Source organism: Zalophus californianus, chromosome 10 (assembly GCF_009762305.2).
Source record: "Zalophus californianus isolate mZalCal1 chromosome 10, mZalCal1.pri.v2, whole genome shotgun sequence".
NCBI lineage: Eukaryota > Metazoa > Chordata > Mammalia > Carnivora > Otariidae > Zalophus > Zalophus californianus.
The window spans coordinates 59,798,815-59,820,947 of NC_045604.1; the positions used below are offsets into that span (position 1 = coordinate 59,798,815).

The following is a 22,133-nucleotide window of genomic DNA, read 5'->3' on the forward strand; positions in this document are numbered from 1 at the left end:
GACTTTTTCACAATGTCTATTATTCCAATCCATGAGCATGGAATGTTTTTCTATCTCTTTGTGTCTTCCTCAATTTCTTTCATAAGTGTTCTGTAGTTTCTAGATCCTTTACTTCTTTGGTTAGGTTTATTCCTAGGTATCTTATGGTTTTTTGTGCTATTGTAAATAGAATCAATTCCTTAATTTCTCTTTTTTCAGTCAATTGTTTGTGTATAGAAATGCAGCTGAGTTTTGTGCATTGATTTTGTATCCTGCCACGTTGCTGAATTGTATGAGTTCTAGTAATTTGGGGTGGAGTCGTTTGGGTTTCCACATAAAGCATGTCATCTGCAAAGGGAGAGAGTCTGACTTCTTTGCCAGTTTGAATGCCTTTTATTTCTTTTTGTTGTCTGATTGCTGAGGCTAGGACTTCTAGTACTATGTTGAGCAATAGTGATGAGAGTGGGCATTCCTGTCATGTTCCTGACATTAAGGGAAAAGCTCTCAGTTTTTCCCATTGAGAATGATATTAGCTGTAGGCTTTTCTTAGATGGCTTTTATGTTATTGAGGTATGTTCCCTTTATCCCTATATTTTGAAGAGTTTTAATCAGGAAAAGATGATGTATTTTGTCATGCTTTTTCTGCATCAATCGAGAGGATCATATGGTTCTTGTCTCTTCTTTTGTTAATGTGATCTATCGAAACAAAAAGATCCCGAATTGCAAAGAGGTTGTTGGAAAAAAAGAAAAACCAAAGCTGGGTGCATCACGATGCCTGACTTCAATGTGATCTTTTGGGTTCATTGATTTGCTAATGTTGAACCACCCTTGCATCCCAGGAATAAACCCACCTGGTTGTGGTGAGTAATCCTTTTAATGTACATTGGCTAGGATCTTGTTGAGTATTTTGGCATCCACGTTCATCAGGGATATTGGTCTGTAATTCTCCTTTTTGATGGGGTCTTCATCTGGTTTTGGGATCAGGGTAGTGCTGGCCTCATAGATTGAGTTTGGAAGTTTTCCTTCTATTTCTAATTTTTGGAGCAGCTTCAGTAAGAATAAGTATGATTTCTTCTTTAAATGTTTGGTAGAATTCCCCTGGGAAACCATCTGGCCCTGGACTCTTGTTTTTTTGGGAGGTTTTTGATTACAGTTTCAATTTCGTTACTGGCTCTTGGTCTTTTCAGATTGTCTGTTTCTTCCTGTTTCAGTGGCAGGTTGTAAGTGTCCAGGAATACATCCATTTCTTCCAGATTGCCTAGTTTGTTGTCATATAGCTGTTGGTAATAAGTTCTAATAATTGCCTCTATTTCTTTGGTATTGGTCGTGATTTTTCCCCTTTCATTCATGATTTTATTAATTTGAGTCCTTTCTCTTTTCTTTTGGATAAGTCTGGCCAGAGGTTTATCGATCTTATTAATTCTTTCAAGGAACCAGCTTCTAGTTTCGTTGATCTGTTCTACTGTTTTTCTGGTTTCTATTTCATTCATTTCTGCCCTAATCTTTATTATTTCTCCTCTCCTGCTTGGTTTAGGCTTTATTGTCTGTTCTTTCTCCAGATGCTTTAGGTGTAAGGTTAGCTTTTGCATTTGGAATTTTTCTAATTTTTTGAGAGAGGCTTGGATGGCTATGTACTTTCCTCTTAGAACCGCCTTTGCAGTATCCCATAGATTTTCAACTGATGTCATTTCATTTTCATTGGTTTGCATGAAATGTTTAAGTTCCTCTTTAATTTCCTGGTTGACCCATTCATTCTTCAGCAGGATGCTTTTTAACCTCCAAGTGTTTGCGTTCCTTCCACATTTTTCCTTGTGGTTGAGTTGCAGTTTCAAAGCATTTTGGTCTGAAAATATGCAGGGAATCATCTCAGTCTTTTGTTATCTGTTGAGACCTGATTTGTAACCCAGTATGTGGTCTATTCTGGAGAAAGTTCTGTGTGCACTGGAGAAGAGTAAGTATTCTGTTGTTTTAGGATGGAGTGTTCTGTATATATCTATGAAGTCCATCTGGTCCAATATGTCCTTCAAAGCTCTTGTTTCTTTGTTGATCTGCTTAGATGATTTATCTATTGCTGTGAGTTGAGTGTTAAGGTCTTCTACTATTAATGTATTATTATCAATATGATTCTTTAATTTTGTTTAAAAGTTGGCTTATGTAGTTGGCTGCTCCCACATGGGGGGCATATATATTTACATTTGTTAGATGTTCTCGTTTGATAGACCCTATAAGTATGATATAGTGTCCCTCTACATCTCTTACTACAGTCTTGGTTTAAAATCTAATTTCTCAGATATGAGGATTGCTACCCAGCTTTCTTTTGACATCCGTTGGCATGATAAATGGTTCTCCATTTCCTCACTTTCAATGTGAAAGTTGTTTGGGTTCAAAATGAGTCTCTTGTAGACAGCATATGGATTGGTCCTGTCTTTTTTATCCAGTCTGCAACCCTGTGCCATTTCATGGGAGCATTTAGGTCTTTTATGTTGAGAGTAACTTTTGAAGGATATGAATTTAGTGCCATCATCATATTGCCTGTAAACTCTCTGTTTGTATAGATTGTCTCTGTAAATTTCTGGTCTATATTACTTTTGGGGTCTTTCTTTTATAGAATCCCCCTTAATATTTCTTGCAGGGCTGGCTTGGTGGTCACATATTCTTTAAGTTTCTCCCCGTCCTGGAAGATCTTTATCTCTCTGTCCATTCTGAATGACAGCCTTGCTGGATAAAGTATTCTTGGCTCTGTGTTCTTCTCATTTAGTACCCTGAATATGTCTTACCAGCCTTTTCTGGCTTGCTTGGTCTCTGTGGACAGGTCTGATGTTATTCTGATGTTCCTCCCTCCATATGTAAGAGATCTCTTCCCCCTAGATGCTCTTAGGATAGCTTCCTTATCTCTACGATTTGCAAGTTTCACTATTATATGCTGGGATGTTGGTCCATTTTTATTGACATTTGGAGGGATCCTCTCTGCCTCTTGGACATGAATGCTTGTTTCCTTCCCCAGATTAGGGACGTTCGCAGCTATAATAGCATGATATTAATGGCCACGTGTATAGCCATGTATATATAAAGCCATCCTTCTTTTTAACCATGAAAGATGAAAGAGTGAGTCATTCAAGTATCTTGGAAAGAGTGTTTTAGTACAAAAGGCTCTGAGGTGAGAGTGACCTCTGTGTGTTGAGGAGGAAGAGGCCAGTAGGTGAGACTGCCTTCAGGGAGAGCAGGAAGAGGTGACAGGAGTGGCGGTGGGGGCTGGGGGGGTGTCTTGAGTTGTGGTGAGGAGTTGGGTTTTGCTCTGAGGGTGATGGAAAGCCATGGAAGGCTGGAGTAGAGTTTGAAATTGGTCTTCCGATTGGGTTGCTTGTATGGGGTAGAAGAAACACTGACTGGAGGCAAGGATTCAAGATCTCAGAGGAGTTATTTCCCTGGGTGTTGGTTTGATCTCCATGTGGATGTCAGAATCACTGAGAGGAGTAAGGTTGGAAAACACAGTGGTTGAGTCAGGAGGCAAGGTCAGGGGGATCAGGAATGACAAGAAGTTAGTGGATGGCAGAAAGGGGAAGGATGACATGTGGTCTAGCCAGTGGCAGGACTTAAAAGATGCTGATGGTTTTGAAGGAGAATAAGTCATTTGAAAGTGCTCAGGGGATCAGAGAAGTCACTCACTCCCTTCTTACCACTAATATATGTGGGATTTGATGCCCAATATCTCCATGTAGACTGAGGGGCAGCAAGTTACTGTCTGTGCGAACAGGGGAGGTTCTCTTCAGAGAGGTTGAGGCAGGGAGTCTCAAGTTGGGGGACATTTGGCAATGTCCAGAGACACCTAGGCTCTTAGAATTGGAAGTGCAGGCATCTAGTGTGTAATGGCCAGTGATGCTGCTAACATCCTACAGTGCACAGGACCCACAGAATTATCCATCCCAAGGCATCACTGGAGTCGTGGTTAGGAAGCCCTGGATGAAGGATTGAGGGGTATTTGTTTGTCATAGAGCTGAAGTTCCAGGGGGCTTGTACTTTCCTCTCTTCCACATTATTCCATAACCCTTTCTGACAATTTTTGGCCTGATGTACACATACACATTTACTTACTCACACTCAATACTCTCACATATAGAAGATCCTGTCTCCCTTTCTATCCTACACAATTTCCGAGTTATAGGAAAGTAGTACTTAGTTTTCTGGCTGTTTTCAGTCATAAGATGTGTCAGATGGGTATACTGTAACAATAATTCATCATGTGACAATTGAGGGATGTGGTTTCTTTGGTGTTTGGTTCCAGCTAGATGAAGGGAAACTTAAGTTCTATAGAAGAAAAATCCTGGGAGACCAAAGAATGTTGTCTAGTGACCTAAAAGAATGAAGAAAATAAAAAGGCCTCTTTTGTTCTGCTTTGTTATCCCACATATCAGAGGTAGATTTTGAAATGAGTTCTGTTGTAAAAACAAAAATAGGAAGAGGCACAAAAATTGCATGACTAGTATCCTTACAGACATTTATACATTTGAAATTTAGTTGTTCTAACTGAAATACAGACCTGGGCCTGGTTTTGCAGAACCCCAAGCTAAGAATGCTTTTTACATTGTGAAAGTGATTCGAAACAAAAATGAAGAAGAATATGCAACAGAGACCTTACATGGCCCTCAAAGCCTAAAATATTTACTGTTTGGCCCTTTATAGAAGAAGCTTGCTGATCTCTGGTATAGATGTATCTCCTTTCTAGTTCTGACCATGATATGAATGAGTCTTTGTCACAGAATCATAACATTGCATTTATTCAGAAATCCTAAAAAATATTTATTGATACCTCTTATGTATGAGAGGCCACATTTGCAGGATATATGCTGGCTGTCAGAGAGTTTATTTTAGTAAGAGGTGTAGATATATTTTTTTAAAGATTTTATTTTGAGAGAGAGAGAGAGAGAGAGAGAGAGAGCGTGAATGGGGGAGGGGCAGAGGGAGAGGGAGAAGCAGGCTCCCCGCTGAGCAAGGAGCCCAGTAGGACATGGGGCTCAATCCCAGGACCTTGGGATCATGACCTGAGCCGAAGGCAGACTTTTAACTGACTAAGCCACCCAGGGGCCCCAAGAGGTGTAGATATTAAACATATAAGTATACACATGATTAATTAAAATCACTAATTACACAAAGTACTAAGAAGGGTGTCAAAAGGGTATGGAAGGGGGTCACTGGAGTCTTTTCTGGATAAGTGATTTTAATCTAAATTTGAAGAATGAAGGAGGGGCAGGAGGAGGTCCAGAACTGAGGGAGTAGTTGTGGCCCTGAAAGAAACCCTAGTGATTTTCCATTTCTTCTACCAGAGTTGACTAATGGAGAACTCAGCTAAATCAATTTCTAAAGGATAATAAATTAGAGAGCAAATAGTATCAGAAATGAATTAGGGATTTTTGGTCCTTATGTTGTCCCAGATGAATCTAAGGTACAGCTAGGATTGAGAACCATGACACTAGGTGGACCCAGGCCCTCTGGGGTCCTCAGCTGGTGGCCTCCTCTTGTGCATCTCTTTTCCTGTCTCTTTTAGCGAAATAAAAACTGAAGTTTGCACCTACCCTAGAGCTATGGTTCTGAGGAGTATGTGAGAAAATTTTGAGCCTGTCAGGTTCCTCTTCAGGGTGATGAATTGGCTAGCCAACTCTTTCCTCAGGGGTTAGGGCCTTTGCCTGCCTCCTGTCTCCTCATTCCCTGCCCCTCCCCGTTGCCATGCCACAGACTGAATATCAGTCACTGACATTTCTTAGCCCACTTGGTGGTTGGTAACTGCTCCCTTAGAGAGCCATCAGCAGGGTGAACAAAGAGAGGAAGAAGGGCTACCAATGAAATCCAAAAGGTTGGGTGCTTCTTCAGGTGGAAAATGTATAGTCCATCCCGTGATCATCCTCTTTTGGGGCGGGAAATGTTTTGGGGGATGGGAGAGCAAACCAGAGCTGCCTTTTCCCATGTGGAAACTCAGGCCTCAGACTGCAGATTTTCTCTGTAATTGAGAAGCACCTCAGTAGCCTTGGCAACAGTGATGCTCACGGGTTGTGTTTTCCAGGCCTTGCTCCTCCGGGAGGGTTCTGAGCCAGGTGACTTGCCGATGCTCCTTCCTAATGACTGTTTCATCTGCAGGGCGAACTCTTTTGGAGAAGCTATTCAGCCAGCAGGAGAACGGGCCTCCGGAAGAAGCAGAGAAGTTTTGCTCCCGGATCATTGCCATGGGTCTTCTACTTCCTTTCAGTGACTGCTTCAGGGAACCGTGTGATCGAAATGCCCAATCAAGTTCAGCTCCGTTTGATGTAAGTAGGAACATTGACTTCAGTCTGTGAGGCAGATTGCAGTCGAAATAGCAGCTGTGATAGGTGTCTGCCCACTCACCCTACAGTTGAAAAACCAACATGTGATGCAAGCTGCCATCCTCCCCTCAGCCACTCAGGAACTCAGCATGTCTGTTTCTATGCATTCCTTCTTGACTAGAGCAATCTGAAGTATATTGGCCAAACCTCTTTTTCTTAACAGATGGCCACTTTTGACAGTTTTCTAGCCTGCTTTAATCAGTGATGATTTTAAAGTGGCTCGAGTCAGGACTACTGACTTTGCTGGTCGAGGACATTACTTCAGAAGCAGTACCGTAGGGCCAGAACTTTGTTCCCAGTGGGCCGCAGGTTTCCGTGGATGCCTAGAACACTGTTTCAGTGCGTTCTTAGCTCATCTGTGTAGTAACCATTGGTATGAAGCAGCATTGTCCGCTTTCTCCCCAGCTCCCATTCACCAAGAGAATTAATACTGCAGAACAGTAATCCAAAAGGCATACTCATAATTCCTAATGAATAGCAGGACAGCTGGATTATCGTTTTCAAGCCAGGGTATTGCTAATCTTTCTCAGGTATGTGGTACATGTGTGACATGGTAGTTGTGTTGAGTATGCATCTAAAACCCAGATATATCAGAATTCTCCTATGATTTTCTCATAAGAAAATTGAAGGTCTAATTTGCTCACTTGTGTGGAGCCCAGATATTTGTGAGGCAGAGTAATGGCTTCTCATCCATATGGGTTAGTTACAGTTGTTCTTTGCTTCCAACTATATATACCCTTCTGTGCCTTCAGTGTATATGCTATTGACCAATGAGTGAGATAATGGTGAGTTTTGAAAGACAATGAAAATGAACCCTGACTGAGATCAAGACGTGAGAGTAAATAATAAAATGTCTATATGTCCTGTATTTCTTCTTTCTCTTCTTCATGCATTATAACCTATGTTCTTCCTTGATTCTTCCTTCAGTATTAAGAAAATTAATCACATAAAATATTGTGAGATCTTCTTGATACTTCCCATGTGAAAGAAGATTCCTCAGGATGTGCTGTGACTTACGAAATTCCTTCTTAAGATCTTTTTATTTATTCAGTTATTTTTTAAATGACATTATAGCTAATTACTGCTAGGTAGATCTTTTTTTCTATAGGAAGAATTGGATAATTTGAATTCCCTCCCTCTTTTTTTTTGGTGAAAGGTGTGTGTTATTATAGAGACAGAATCTGGGGACTGTGGTGGGCTTAAAGTCTTGTAGAGCTGTGTTCTAGAAAATATATCAATTTACGAGTGGGATTTAAAATCAACATGGTACAGAGAAAGGCAAACCCTAGCCATGTCTAAAACTTGCCTTTTGATTGAAACTATTCCCAAGCTGACTGCATTTTCTTCTCTTAAAGTTTAGAAGTAAACAATCTTATCATTCAAAAAATGTGAAATTGGAATAAACTGAAAAGAATAGGGTAATTCTTTACCTTCTTCTTCTTCTTCTTTTTTAATCACTGAACTGGCTGCTTCTTATCTCCCACCTCCTCTCCATTCTTGTGTTAAAGAGTAGTAATTCCTCCCATCATTGTCTATTTGGAGGACAGTTGAGTGTGGCATGCAGAGGGAAAAGCAAACAAAAAATACAATCCCTTAATATGGTTGGGAGTAATTTCCTTATAATGGGGAATTTGTTTCCCCCAACTTTATGATTGCACTTTCTCCTTTATTTGTTGGCTCTGTAATACATCTCTACTCCCCCTGCCAAACTAAACCCAAAACAAATATGAAATTAAAGGCACTCTAGTAAGAAATGTTATGCCAAATACTTAAACAGCGGATCAGTCACAGAACTGTGCATTTGCTATATGCACAGTCAAGGATTTTCTTCAAAACTCAGGAGAGGTGGCAATACAAGGAGTTATGTAGACTGAGATATTAATGGAGGAATGGGGAGAAATGCACCTATCTGTGTGGAGAAAATTTTCTGATAATTAGTCTCTCTGCTGATTTCCAGAAAATTGCTGTTGGGAGGATTTCTAACCAACAATTCTCTTGAGGACAGTTGCCTTCGAGACATAGCACCATGTGGGAATAAACTCAAAACTGGCACTCTTCCCACCCCCAACTTTGTTCCCTTCCCTAAGGAAGGGAAGGATGGTAGGTCTGAGGGAAGGTCATTCCAGGAAGCTCAGCTGGTAAGTACAAAGGGTCCGGGGAGAGCATAGGCAGGACCTAAGCAAAGCACAGTCTGAGTGCCTGTGAAGCTGAAATTTCATGAGTTGAGGGCAGAAAGGACTTGGGGTTGGAACGTGCAGGGTCTTGAAAGCCATGGAAGGAAAACTTTTTTTTTTTTTTTAAATTAGGAGCTTTTGGAAGATTTTGTGCAGGGGAAGAATGTATTTTACATGGATCACTCAGCCTGGTCTCTGGATAATGGAGTAGAGGGGGCAGAAGTAGACGCAGGAACACCACCTGGGCTATTGCAGTACTTGAGTCAGGGATCGTGGCAGTAGCTTGGGGCAGGGTGGTGAGGGAGTTAGAGAAGAGTCCTTAGGTATGGGATGGATTCTGGAGGCAGAGCTGATGGGACTTCTGGTGGGTTAGACATGGGGGCAATGGAAAAAGGAAGTCAACTATAACTTCTTCATTTTTTTATTGTAAGGAGCTGGGTGGAGGGTTGTGCCATTTATTGAGATGAAGAAGACAGGTCCGTTTTAGGAGGAAAATGTTGTAAGGACAGAACTAGTGCTTGTTATACACTTTGCTTGAATAAAATTGTTGATTTAGAAAGCTAATACTGAGCATGTAAGCAGACAAACATGTTTTGCTTTTTGCTGGTGGAATGATGTTGACTTTATCAGCCAATCAAAGTTAGGGCCATGATACTCAAAGATATTTCAGCCATCAGAAGGGCTGGTAGCCCTTTGCATAGCCATGTCTTCATAACAGAAAGGAAGACTGAGCTCCTTTAAGGGCCTAATGGCATTGTCCATTACCTTTTTCTATTTCCATTACTAATCTGGAGACCCAGAAGCTATCACCTTACTTCTTATTCTCTGAGAGTATCCTCACATTTGCCTTTTGCTTTTTTTTGTTTCTTTTCGTTTTGTATCTCAGAATTCTAAGCTAGATCATTTCTTTTTTTTTTAAGATTTTATTTATTTATTTGATAGATAGAACAAACCGTGAAGAGGGGCAGGAGAGAGAGAGAGAAGCAGATTCCCTGCTGAGCAGGAAGCCCGATGTGGAGCTCAATCCTGGGACCCTGGGATCATGGCCTGAGCTGAAGGCAGATGCTTAACCGACTGAGCCACCCAGGCACCCCTAAGCTAGATAATTTCTAACAAGAGAAAACACATGCATAATACAACTGCTTAATAGATTGTCTTGTTTAATTGTAGGTCTTGGCATTTTTTTTTGTGGTGAGGAAAGACTTTTTTCTTTGTGGAGTGTTCTAGTGATTTCTCAAGTGTGAGAAAAAATATCTCTCCTGAAAATGTTTACTGTAGATCCTTAGAAATAGCAAAACCTTCACGATTATGACACACATTATTATGACACACACAGTTGACCCTTGAACAACATGGGGATTAGGGATGCCAACCCCCTACACAGTCAAAAATCCACATATAACTTTTGACTTCTCCCAAATTTCACTACTAATGGCCTACTGTTGATTGGAAGCCCTACCAATAACATAACAGTTGATTAACACGTTTTGTTAAATGTATTAGGTACTGTATTCTTATGATAAAATAAGGTAGAGAAAAGGAAATGTTATTAAGAAAATCATAAGGAAGGAAAATACATTTACTGTACCATAAAAAATCCACATATAAGTGAACCCACCTAGTTCAAACCTTAGTTGTTCAAGAATCAACTGTAATTTGCAGTTTTGGGTCACTGCCCTGCTACCTGTGGATGAGATATTCCCGTCCTCAGCTTATGGCTCCCTACAGGCCCAGGCTCATTGCCTGTTAGGTATAGATGGAGGTCGTTTTGCAAGAGTAGGTCCAGTAATAGAGTCCCTTAAGATTCCTTTTCTTGGGGCGCCTGGGTGGCTCAGTTGGTTAAGCAGCTGCCTTTGGCTCAGGTCATTATCCCGGGGTCCTGGGATCGAGCCCTGCATTGGGCTCCTTGCTCAGCGGAGAGCCTGCTTCTCTCTCTCCCTCTGCCTGCCTCTCTGCCAACTTGTGCTCTCTCTCTGTCAAATAAAAAAATAAAATCTTAAAAAAAAAAGATTCCTTTTCTTTTACTTTTTTTTTTTTTTTAAGATTTTTTATTTATTTGAGGACGCCTGGGTGGCTCAGTCAGTTAAGCGTCTGCCTTTGGCTCAGGTCATGATCCCGGGGTCCTGGGATCGAGCCCTGCATTGGGCTCCTTGCTCAGCGGGGAGCCTGCTTCTCCCTCTGCTCTCCTCCTTGCTCGTGCTGTCTCTCATGCTCTCTCTCCCAAATAAATAAATAAAAATATTTTTTTGAAAGATTTCATTTATTTATTTGACAGACCGAGAGAGACAGTGAGAGAGGGAACACAAGCAGGGGGAGTGGGAGTACTTTTATTAGAGGGGGAATACTTTTATTCATATTAGATTGTTCTGAGTCGTATTCATCAGCGGCTGTTTTCTAGCAAATTACAGTTATCTCACATAATTGTTGATTATCCATTAGCAAGCTCTTTTAGGAGGATTTTTTCAATCATCACTGTGTCAGATATCACAGTATCTCTTTACAACACAAAAAATAAAGCCCAAAGATTTTGGCTGGAGTAGATGATTATGCCTACTTAATCCTTTAGAATTGATTTTATTTATTTATTTATTTGTTTATTTTTAAAGATTTATGTATTTCTTTGAGAGAGTGAGAAAGAGAGAGCATGGGGGGCTGGGAGGGGCATTCGGAGAGAGAGTCTCAAGCTGACTCTGTGCTAAGTGCAGAACCCCATGCGGGACTCGATCCACAACCCTGAGATCACAACCTGAGCAGAAACCAAGAGTGAGCCAGTCAACCTACTGTGCCACCCAAGCATCCCAAGAACTGATTTTAATAGTCTTTCTAGTAGAATATTTTTGGATGCTGGGCTTTTTTGGGTTTGGCAGATTTTGCTAATTTTGCCAAGTGTGTAGTATTTAGTAATCCCCATGTTTACCAGATGGGTGGAAGTTTCTTGCTATGTATGTAAATGGACGTATGTTTAGATGACTGTATTAGTGAGGCTAGAAGTAGAGGGAAGGAAGACATAAAAATTTAGGCTAAAAGGGAATAAAGGAAACACAATCCTGAACCTGTTGGAAAAAATAATTCATTAATCAAAACCAATAGTGGTCTTTACCAGAAATCTAATGAAATGTAGTCTGCTCACTGTCACCAGAAGCCAGAATTGAAGACTTAAGTGAATAGAAATGATCATTTGTATTTGAATCCAGTTTTTTTTCAGAGTAGGAAGAATACTTGGATGCTATTTAGTGAAACCCACACACATCTTTTACTGAGAAGCAATAAAAGCCAACACATCTTTCAGCTCTGGGAGAATGTACACACGCATACACACACACACTTATATAACACACATATATTATTAATTTACTTTTATTTTGAAACATTGTTTCAAACATAAAGGTTTTATTTTGAAACATTTATTTTAGCTGAACATTTCTTTTCTTTGCAGACTTCTCTCTAATCTCAACATAGGAGTCAGGAGTAAAATAGATTTCATTTACTGAAATTCATTTTGTAGCCACACTTTACATCTATTCCATACTCAGAAAATAATTGCCTAAACTCATGAGAAGCAGGGTGACAGTAGTAGGTTGAAACTATAATCTTTTCCCTCAGTTTTATTCAGTTTAGTTTTTGTTTGTTTGTTTAATTTTAAGGACTTAAAATGTGTCTGAGGTACTATATTCACCGGGTTAAAGAACAGCTCTGCTCCTCACCCTGGCCCCTCCCACTCCAGTCCTACTCCAGCCTGGTTCCCCTTGTTCTTCCTGTTCTGGTTTTGACTCCGGTATTTTAAGTTTGCTGATTCAGTTTGGTTAGCGACACTGCTATCGCCTTTAGACTGTCACAGATTAGGATTTAGGTATTTCCCGACACTTCCCTCCCCCCATTCCTTCCAGTATAGTTAATACTGCTCTTCTAGCTTCCCTTTAATAATTCTTCCTTGAACTTTAAATAATATGCTCCAGATTATTTTGTTATTGTCTCACCAACTTCAGATAATGTCTGCTGCAGCCCCAACCACCTCATACAATTAGGCGACCAGTGTCTACCTTTCCCTCCTCCTAGTCTGAACCTGAACTGTTCTAGCTTCTACCAAGAGCACATTTATCCTTAGGGTATATTTTTAAGGTTAATTTTTAATTTTATTTTAAGAGTTGAAAACATTTGGACACTGTAACTTTGCCCTGCAGAGGCAATAGCATGCTCTGATTTCATTTCTTTCTTAATATCCCAATATCATAGCCCCCAGGCCACTCAAACATGGGTGTTCCTAGGGTTAAGTTCCAATGGATTCTGTTATTTTAATAAACAATCACTTGCTCAAAAGTATCCCATATTTAGTTCAGTTTACATTGGATTTATCCCTTTTTTAAAAAAAAGATTTTATTTATTTATTTGACACAGAGAGAGAGAGAGAGAGAGAGGACAAGCAGGGGCAGAGGGAGAGGGAGAAACAGACTCCCCACCGAGCAGGGAGCCCGACGTGGGGCTTGATCCCAGGACCCTGGGATCATGACCTGAGCTGAAGGCAGACGCTTAACGACTGAGCCACCCAGTGGGAGCCCTCATCTAGTACAACAAAGTTTTTTATTTTATTTTATTTTATATATTATATTATATTATATTTATTATATTATATTATATTATTTATTATATTATATTTTATTTTGGGAGAGGAAACCTCTATCTATCTATCTATATTCCTCCTTTTCTATCTTCCTCCTTTTCTTTCTTTCTTTCTTTCTTTCTTTCTTTCTTTCTTTCTTTCTTTCTTTCTTTCTTTCTTTCTCTCTCTCTCTCTCTCTCTCTCTCTCTCTCTCTCTATATTCTCAATATCTTTAAGTTTGTACCCCATTCTTACCATTTAATGGAGTTCTTTCAATTTTTCTTGAAGACTACTGCTGTGGTCTGGATATTTGTGTCCAAAATTCGTAAGTTGGAATCCTTATGCCCAATGTGCTGGTGTTTGAAGGTGGGGACTTTGGGAAGTGATTAGGTCATGAGGATGGAGCCCTCATGAGTGGGGGATCCCAATAGCTGTCTCTCTTCCCACCATGTCAGGATGCAGTGAGAAGGCGCCAGCTATGAACCAGGAAGAAGGCTCTGACCAGATAAGGAGACCATGTTGGTTCCTTTGGACTTCCAATCTCTAGAACTGTGAGAAATAAATTCTGTTGTTTATAAGCCACCCAAACTGTGATATTTTGTTATAGCAACCCGAATGGACTAAGGTACCTACTAGCTTCCTCTTCTAATTTAGGTCATGTTCTTGATATGTAATTATGACTTCTATTTTTTTTTTTTTTCAGCTCTTCCCTTTTCTCTTGCCCTGCCCCTAGTTATTGGGGACACACAAATTAAAAGAATACCTCTACTTTCAATTAATTTACAGCCACTTTAAAGAAATAAAATATGCAAAGAAATTATTAGACTGTAGTGGTTGAAGAGGGCTCTGTAGTCAGACTGTCCTGGATTTGAGTCCTGGATTTCCCACTTACTGTGTAAACTTAGGTAAATGGCTTAGTTTCTTAAAGTTTCTTTCTTCTGTAAAACGAGCGGTGATGTAGTAGTTTCCGAGTAAGAAGAAAGCTTGAATACAAGTAAAGCATTTTACACATTATGGGGCATACACTAAGTGTTCAATGTATGCTAACTGTTACCACAGATCATAATCATATTTGGAGTTCACTGGAGACATGTACAGTGGGGGAAGCAAAGGAGGGAATTAACTGAGTCTCCCTGGTAACTCAGTAGATAATCCTTGGGGTGAGACTTGAGGGTGGACTTGGAATTTGCTGTAGGGATCAACCAGATCAGGAGAAGTCAATGCATGAGGCATGCAGATGTAGGTGACCATTGTTTATGATTATTTCTGGAGTGTAAATTGGGAGAATGATGGGAGAGAGGAAGCCAGACATGAAAAGAAAGATATTTATGCCACCTTGGAGATGTTTTTAGCATATGTGCTGCTAAAGCAAGCACTCCTTGGGGATGTTTGTAAATAATTTTTTAGTAGTTAAGCTATAAACAGATTGGCATTTATAAAAAAATCATTCTGGTGGCAGAGTGGAAAATGAAGACATTTAAAATTAGTGTCTGGGTGATCAGTAAAAATGTCTAAACTGAAACAGGCGGTGCAGATGAGAGGAGACAGCTATGGGGATTATTTTAAAATTTAGAATTGATGGGACTTGTCATTTGATTAGATATGGGGAAGTGAAGGAGTAGATGATTTCTTTGGTTTCTGATTTGCGTGTCTGGGAGGATGATGATACTCTACAAAAAGGCGGAATATACTAACGAGGGAATAGGTTTCAGGGGAGATGATAATTCTCTCTCGGACATCTAGAATGTGTGGTTGTTTGGGACATGATGGTTGGCAATTCCTTGAGGGCGAAGGAGCTGATGTTACTAACACCATCATTGTTGCCTAAAAGATAAGCAGATGTAGAAAATCAAGATAGAGAGTAATAAACTAAGATCAAAATTCTTAAGGACAGTGAGGAATAGGTGTACTGAGAATGGATTCATGGAAGGCTGTTGCCAGAAGATACTGGGATTTGAGAATTCAAAGGTGAAGCTGTTCTGCTGATTCCCAAGTCCAGTCTGTGGAGTGCAATGCTCATTGTCATTGGAATTGAGGCATTGAGGGTATTGGCTTGGACTTAAGTGTCCCACAGAACTGTGGCGGAGTAGGTATTGAGATCCAGACACAGGATGGTGCCAAGAGGTCCTTGAAGAGTATAAGGTTGTGTGGAGGTTGGTCAGTTTCTGCATTAAGAGGGAATGGATGATGACACTGCTGCTTGATATGGGCTTCAAAGGTGCAGAGGATTTTGCACAGGGTGGGCATGGAATATTCTCTAGATGATTATGGAGGGCTAGATTATGAAGCCATGTTTTATAAGAGGAATCAGGAAGATTCCCTTTTAGTTCAGTCCTTATTTCCTTGATTTACCACGTCAGCCTTTTTAATTACCTTCTTGGGTCTGCCCATTACTGGTCTCCAATCTAGTCTCCTTATGCTTTCCTAGGGATTCTTGGATTGGTTCCCTTCCAGATATATATGTCAATGTCTGAAGCCATTTTTGGTTGCCACGTGGGAGAGGGCTGCAGCTGGCATCTTCCCTCCCCAGTGAAGGATTTTCCAGTACAAAATGCCAATAGTTGAGAAACCCTGCAATGTACATCCTGCATAAAACCTTTAGTGGTTTCTCTCTCAGAATAAAGTACCAGTTCCTTGGACCTCTATGATCTGCCTCCTGCCTTCAACCCTTTCATATTTCTCCAACTCACAATGCACTTCCTTTCTGTTGCTCCAAACTCTGTCCTTTACCATGCTGAAGTGCTATCAGTTTCACAACTGTCTATACTTTCTCTCACCTCTGGAGCTCTGTGAATACTACTGCTTCTGCTCCCAAGCTATTATTACTGTGTTAAGCTCTACTTTTTTTTTTTTTTTTGTAGACTGCTATTCAGAGTTCCCTCTGAGATACCTTCTTTAACCATCTAAGCCTGAATTTTCTCCCTTAATAGACATGTATCATAATTTGCTATTTACCCTGTAATGCCCCAATGCAAATTAAATTTTATGTGAAGGTGTCCCTGTGATCAGTGCAATGCTTTGTCCCTGTGTTTGCCATAGAAACACAGATCTATGGTAAATATAGGAATCAGGTCTCCCCAGAGAGGTTAAAAGCAGACCCTAGTCCTAGACTGGATTACAATCTCATCTACTCCACTTAAGAGGTTAGGGCATTTACCCAAGATCACAGATTAAAATTTTTCATGTGCAATAATAGTGCACATGAAACCTCTGGAGTTATTTTGAATATTAAATGAGATTGATAAAACATGACACAATTCCTGGCACATAATAAGTCCCCAGTAAATATTAGCAATTACTATTTTAAATTATTATATTTCAAGTTCCTATCATAGAACCTGGTGTAGCCCTTCAATAAATATGCCTTGATTTCATAAAGGAGAGGTCTGTAAGGAAAACCTTAGTGACAGAGAAGAGGAACTAGAGAATCCATTAAGTGAATTGTCTTGAATGATCAAGCATTACCTATATTTAATAATCTGGTAAATACTTGGAGGGAGAGCAGATGGAGGATGGGATGGAATATGGATTTGCTCAGAAATTAGTTGGCTTGAGAATTGACTGTGTTGGATCTCTGCTTCTGGGCTTATTGCCATTCTTTCTTAATCCATTTGATACTCATGATTTTACTGCTGTGATTACCATATTTTCCCCCCAAACCTCTCTCCCAACATCTTTCTGGATGGAGTGGAATGGAGATGGAGGAAGTAGGAGAATCTATGGGGGGACGTAACTGCAAACTGTGAAGGGGAGCCATCATGCCCACTTGGTGCTGGGTTCATGACCACTTCATAGTGACTGTGTGCTGTCTCTGGTTCTGAGAAGTATTATACTCAAATCTTGGCAGATAACTTACATATTTGCTGCTTTAGCTCTCAGTGTTTATGTGTGTGAATGTCTGGCATACTTTACAGATAATGTGGCATGAATGAATGGCTTTCTGTAACACCTCCCCAAAGAATGAGGACCTCTGTTTCACTCAGCATTCCTAAAACAGAGGAGCCAGAAAGACAGAGATTGGTTTGCTATACGACATTGCTCCTCTCTTTCAAAGAACTCTTACCACATGGAATAAGTTTGATTTTCTTGGCTGGATAATTCAATACTATAATTGAAGGGAATAGTCAATAAATATAAACAGGAAAAAATCTGCTTACTATTCTTCATTTTCTCCAAAAGGTATATTTTCTTTTAATTTTATTTTTAGTTATAAAATTTATTTCAAAGAATGTAATAAGTGGATATTATCAAGAAGTTCCTATTTGCTTTCTTTCTTTGCAGGCTGCACATTTGTATGGTTTAAAAAAAAAATTGCTTTGCAGTACTAACCTTTCTTTACCACAGGATTGATTGTGTGTTGGGTTAAATTAGGTCTGCCATGTTTGTAGTCCATACAGTTCAGTGTGAAGTAGAAGGCTTTTAATATATATTTTAAACATTGTTATTTCTCTGGACTCCATTATTTTAAAAAGTGTTCTGTCACATTCTTTTTATCCTCACAATTTATTTTTATTTAAAAAAGTTTTTTTAAAGATTTTATTTATTTGTCAGAGTGAGAGACAGAGAGAGAGAGAGAGAGAGAGAAAGCACGAGCAGGGGGAGGGGCAGAGGGAGAAGCAGCCTCCCCACTGAGCAAGGAGCCCGATGTGTGCCTCCATCCCAGGACTCTGGGATCATGACCTGAGCCGAAGGCAGACACTTAACTGACGGAGCCACGCAGGCGTCCCAATCCTGACAATTTGTAGTGATTTGTCCCTCGTTACTGTTCAGTGAATGGATGTATGACCAGATCCTATAGTAATCAGTGTCCAAGTTTTATATATTTGGAGTTTAAGCATATATATTTTGAGATTATTTGATATTTTTGATCTGATATGTGATTTAGTAAATTTCTAACACATGCTGCTTTTGTGTATTTTAAGAAGGTAAAACAAGGTTTCTTAAAAATAAAAAGGGGTCGTTAGTTCAAGCCCCACATTGGGGGTAATTGTTACTTAAAAAATAAATAAAAATAAAGAAAAATACCACAGATTTAGTGGCTTAAACAGCAGAGGCTGGGGCTCCTGTCTGGCTCAGTCAGTAGAGTGTGGGACTCTTGATCTCAGGGTTGTGAGTTCCAGCCCCACATTGGGTGTAGAGATTACTTAAGAAAAAAAAAGAAGGAAAAACAGGTGAATCCCCCACAAATTAGGCTGAATTCAAGAGTGTTGTTACAAAAGTGGTAAGGGTAACTAATTGTTACTCCCTCACCACAGTTTTCTGAGCGTAGAGGAAGTGTTACCAGTACTTTTGTGGATTTTAGAGTAATCCCCAACCATAAAGCTAATTGAAATTTAGAAAAATCAATTTCTAAAAATAAATTATTGGTAGTCATACTTTTTAAGGCAGTGACATACTTTCTTGTTCATGATTTGTTTTTTTCTCATTTGAGTATTAAGCTATTAGAGGTATCTGTTTTGGCTTTCATAACTGGTTCTTTTTATCACCCACTTGGCAAACAGTGCTGAGTGACTCAGAATTCATTTTCAATTTATCTGATGGACTTTTATTAAAATGGGTGACTTAACCCAACTTTTCTATCATGACTTTCTTTTCTTATCCTTCTCCTGGATATGCATTGAATAATAAGTTCTGTTCATGTGGACTCACTTTTCCTGTGGCCTTTCTTATCTCAAGAGCCAGGAGAAGTATAGAATTATGAATCTACGGCAAAGTGAAGGTAACTTGTATTGAGAAAACATCACCCAACCGGAAATTTAGAGGATTATTATTTTCTCTTTGGATACCTGAAAGAAGATTTATTCCATTTTTATTATCTTTATTGTCTAGATCAGGGGTTGGCAAAGTTTTTCAAAGTTGGCCAGATAGAAGATATTTTAGGTTTTAATAAATATTTACAGTCTTTGTCACACCTACTCAGCTCTGCTGTTGTGTGAAAGCAGCCATAGCCAATGTATAATGAATAACCATGGCTGTGTTTTCTAACAAAACTATTTTAAAAAATGGGTACCTGGCCAGATTTGGCTTGTGGACTGTGGTTTGCTGACCCCTGGTCTATGCTCAGGTAAGATTTAAAAAGTAAATCTGTTGTGTGAGTTTGATTTTTCTGTCTCTAACCATGTGTGGTCACTGGCCAGTTACACAATATTTATTGAATTTTTCCATGAAAAATGCAGATAGTCTCCTGTGTTTGTTTGCTTACTGTCAAAAGGATGAAAAGACTCTTTAATAGGAGGGGTGTTGGTAGAAGAGTTTTGAGGTTTGGATCGTCAGCATGACTAGAGCATAGAGTCACAGCGTGAGGAGACAGGGACAGAGGAGACAACATTAGGTGCTGGATGGTACCCAGAGCCATTTAGGAAGGCTTCTGAAAGAATGTTTAGGACTTGGAATTCAATCCTGAGAGCACTGAGGGTTTTAGGTAGAGGAATGTGATGTGATCAGATCCAGGTTTTAGAAAGAGCATTCTGGGTGTTTGTGGAGTATGGACTGAGAGGTGTTGGATGTGTATGGTTGGAGGCTGGAAGATTCTGAAGAGGTGTTGCAATAATCCAGGAGAGGGGAGATAATTGCCTTTGACTATGTAAGTAGTAGTGGGGATGAACAAAGGGCAATTCTTTTTTCCTTTAAAAATTTTATTCATTTGTCTGAGAGAGAGAGAGCACGCATACGCATGTGTGTGGGGAGGGGGAGGAGTAGAAGGAGAGGTACAAGCATAAACTCTGCTGAGCAGGGAGTCTGACATGGGGCTGAGCTGAAGTCAGACGCTTGATCAACCGAGCCACCCAGGCACCCCAACAAAGGTCAATTCTGATGGTTCTTAGTTCTCAAACTCTAGCAGGCATTGGAGTCACCTGGAGGATTTGTTAAAAGATAAATTGCTGGGCTCCACCTCTAGAGTTTCTGATTCTATGAGTCTGAGGATGGGGTTGGAGAACCTGCATTTCTAACAAGTTCGTAGGTGATGCTGATATTGCTCATCTGGGGACCACACTTTGAGAAGCAAGGGTTGAAATGCTTTAGAAGGTTGAGATGATAAGCCTTGGGAATTTGGTTGATTGTATAAAGATGAGGGAGAGGCAGAAACAAGGAAGATGTGCCCAGGTTTCTGGCTTGTGTGATAAGGTAGAGAGGGGTGCTATTTCCTAAGTATAAAACAGGAGGAGCGGGTTGGGTGTACAATTTAGGTCTTACTGAATTTGAGGATATCTACCAAAACATATGCAAAATAATCAGTCATTTGTATCTAGGGGTCAAAACTTATAGTGGTTGTATTCCACTGTGAGCCGAGGGGGAGAGAGATTGAGGAATCTTTAGTGTGTAGATGACACCCAAAGCCATTATTCATTGAAAAGTGCTTGTAGAGTGAGAAGAGAGAGGGGCCTGATATATAGGTGAACATTTATGCAAAGAGCCGGGTGAAAAAAGATGCTGCAGGGAGACAGATAAGGAGCAGTCATAGAGGTAGGACAGAAAAAAAGATTTTGGAATATTAAGTGATATAAAATGTTGCCAAGAGGTCAAGTAAGGTTAAGACTGAAAAGTAGTTACTGAATTTACCAAAAGTTATTCTTAATGACCTTCTAGAGAGAATTTGAGTTGGGTGTTGTGGATGCTGCTCAGATTTCAGGAAGCTGAGGTTTCATGGAAGGGTAAGGGTGAGTGACGAGGTGGGAGGTAGGATTAAAGGAGTCATGTGGTTAGCTCCAGGGTAAAGAAAAATAAGGTGGATTACCAGTTGGGAAGGAAAGCTGCCTTTTTTTTTTTTTTTTTTTAAGGCATAGAAGGGTTTAAAGCATGTGTAGATGCTGATGGGAGGACCCAATAAAGAAGGACACATTGAAGATTAGGGGGAGAAAGAATTGATTGCCCGTGGTCAGGAGAAAGCCAGAGGGATAGGATGCATGGCACGAGTGGGGGGATTGGCCTGGGACAGGAATGGGAGCTTCTTTGTGTGAAAGCGGATGCAGAAAGAAGGGCACAGAAGCAGAAGGAAGGGCGTAGAAGCAGGTGGGCTGCTTTGTAGGTTGATGATGGGAAGTTGAGAGAGAGTCTCTTGCTTTAGTGTTTTCTGTCGATTAGGAGGCATAGTCCTCCACACTGGGCGAAGAGGGATGTGTGAGGCCAGATGTTTAAAAAATGGTATGAAAATAATTGATCTGGAAATCAAAATATGGGACTGAGAACTGAATAGAGGGATGCCTGTGGAGGGCCAGTTGAGGTAGAAGATAATGGGTATGGCAAAGGTAAAACACTGGACTGATCTCAGGTTGGCATTGTACCCTTGGATGCATCCCCATGGATGGGGATGGAAGTGGTGGAAAGAGTGGGTTACAGTCTTAGAAGACCAGACCAGGGGGACCAATGATAGAAGTTAGGGAGTCAAGAGTCTCAAGGTCGCAGGATGAGGAAGTTCAGAGAGGATGTCTACATGTATTTTTTGACAAGTACAGTGGTTTTTGGTGATGAAGTGGTTAGGGTATGGCCAGATGAGTAGACTGTTGCTTGAGGTAGGGTGAAAGTGAGATCAAGGTGTAGGGTGGGTCATTCACAAGGCAAATGGTGTCACCCAACATTGTGATGAAGAGTAGACTTTATTTTGGAAGCAATTCTAGAAGGGATCCTTTAATTGATGATAACAAATGTATTAGTTTAGGATGATAATTCATATATGACATGAACTATATGCATTTACAAAGCAAAAAACAGAACGAATTACATATGCAATAATGACAATTAAAATATGGGTGATCCCGTTTTAATCTTAGTGGGAAATTGGGGTAAAAGCCATGGTGAGGTGTGGCTAGGAGATGGAAGTATTCTTGTTCGTGTTGTGCTCGCATTTACTTCACTCTTTCTTTTCTCTTTTTTGGACAGGAGTTATTTGCTAATCGTGGTTGTATTCCACTGTCTGACCATCCAGTCTGTAGGAGGGCATTGTCAATTTAGGTGCCTTTATTTATTTTTAAACTTTCAATCTCTAAAAATGACTTATGCTTATTAAGCACTTTACAAATATTAATTCATTTA

At 40.1% G+C, this 22,133-nt stretch overlaps 1 protein-coding gene across 1 annotated transcript in view; it reads left to right on the forward strand.

Moving 5' to 3' along the window:
* Positions 1–22,133, forward strand: part of FMN2 (formin 2) — a 370,583-nt gene that overhangs the window by 26,766 nt on the left and 321,684 nt on the right. The window contains 1 exon segment of the mRNA XM_027609713.2: positions 6,109–6,275. Within this exon segment, the coding sequence (XP_027465514.2) occupies positions 6,109–6,275 (167 nt within the window).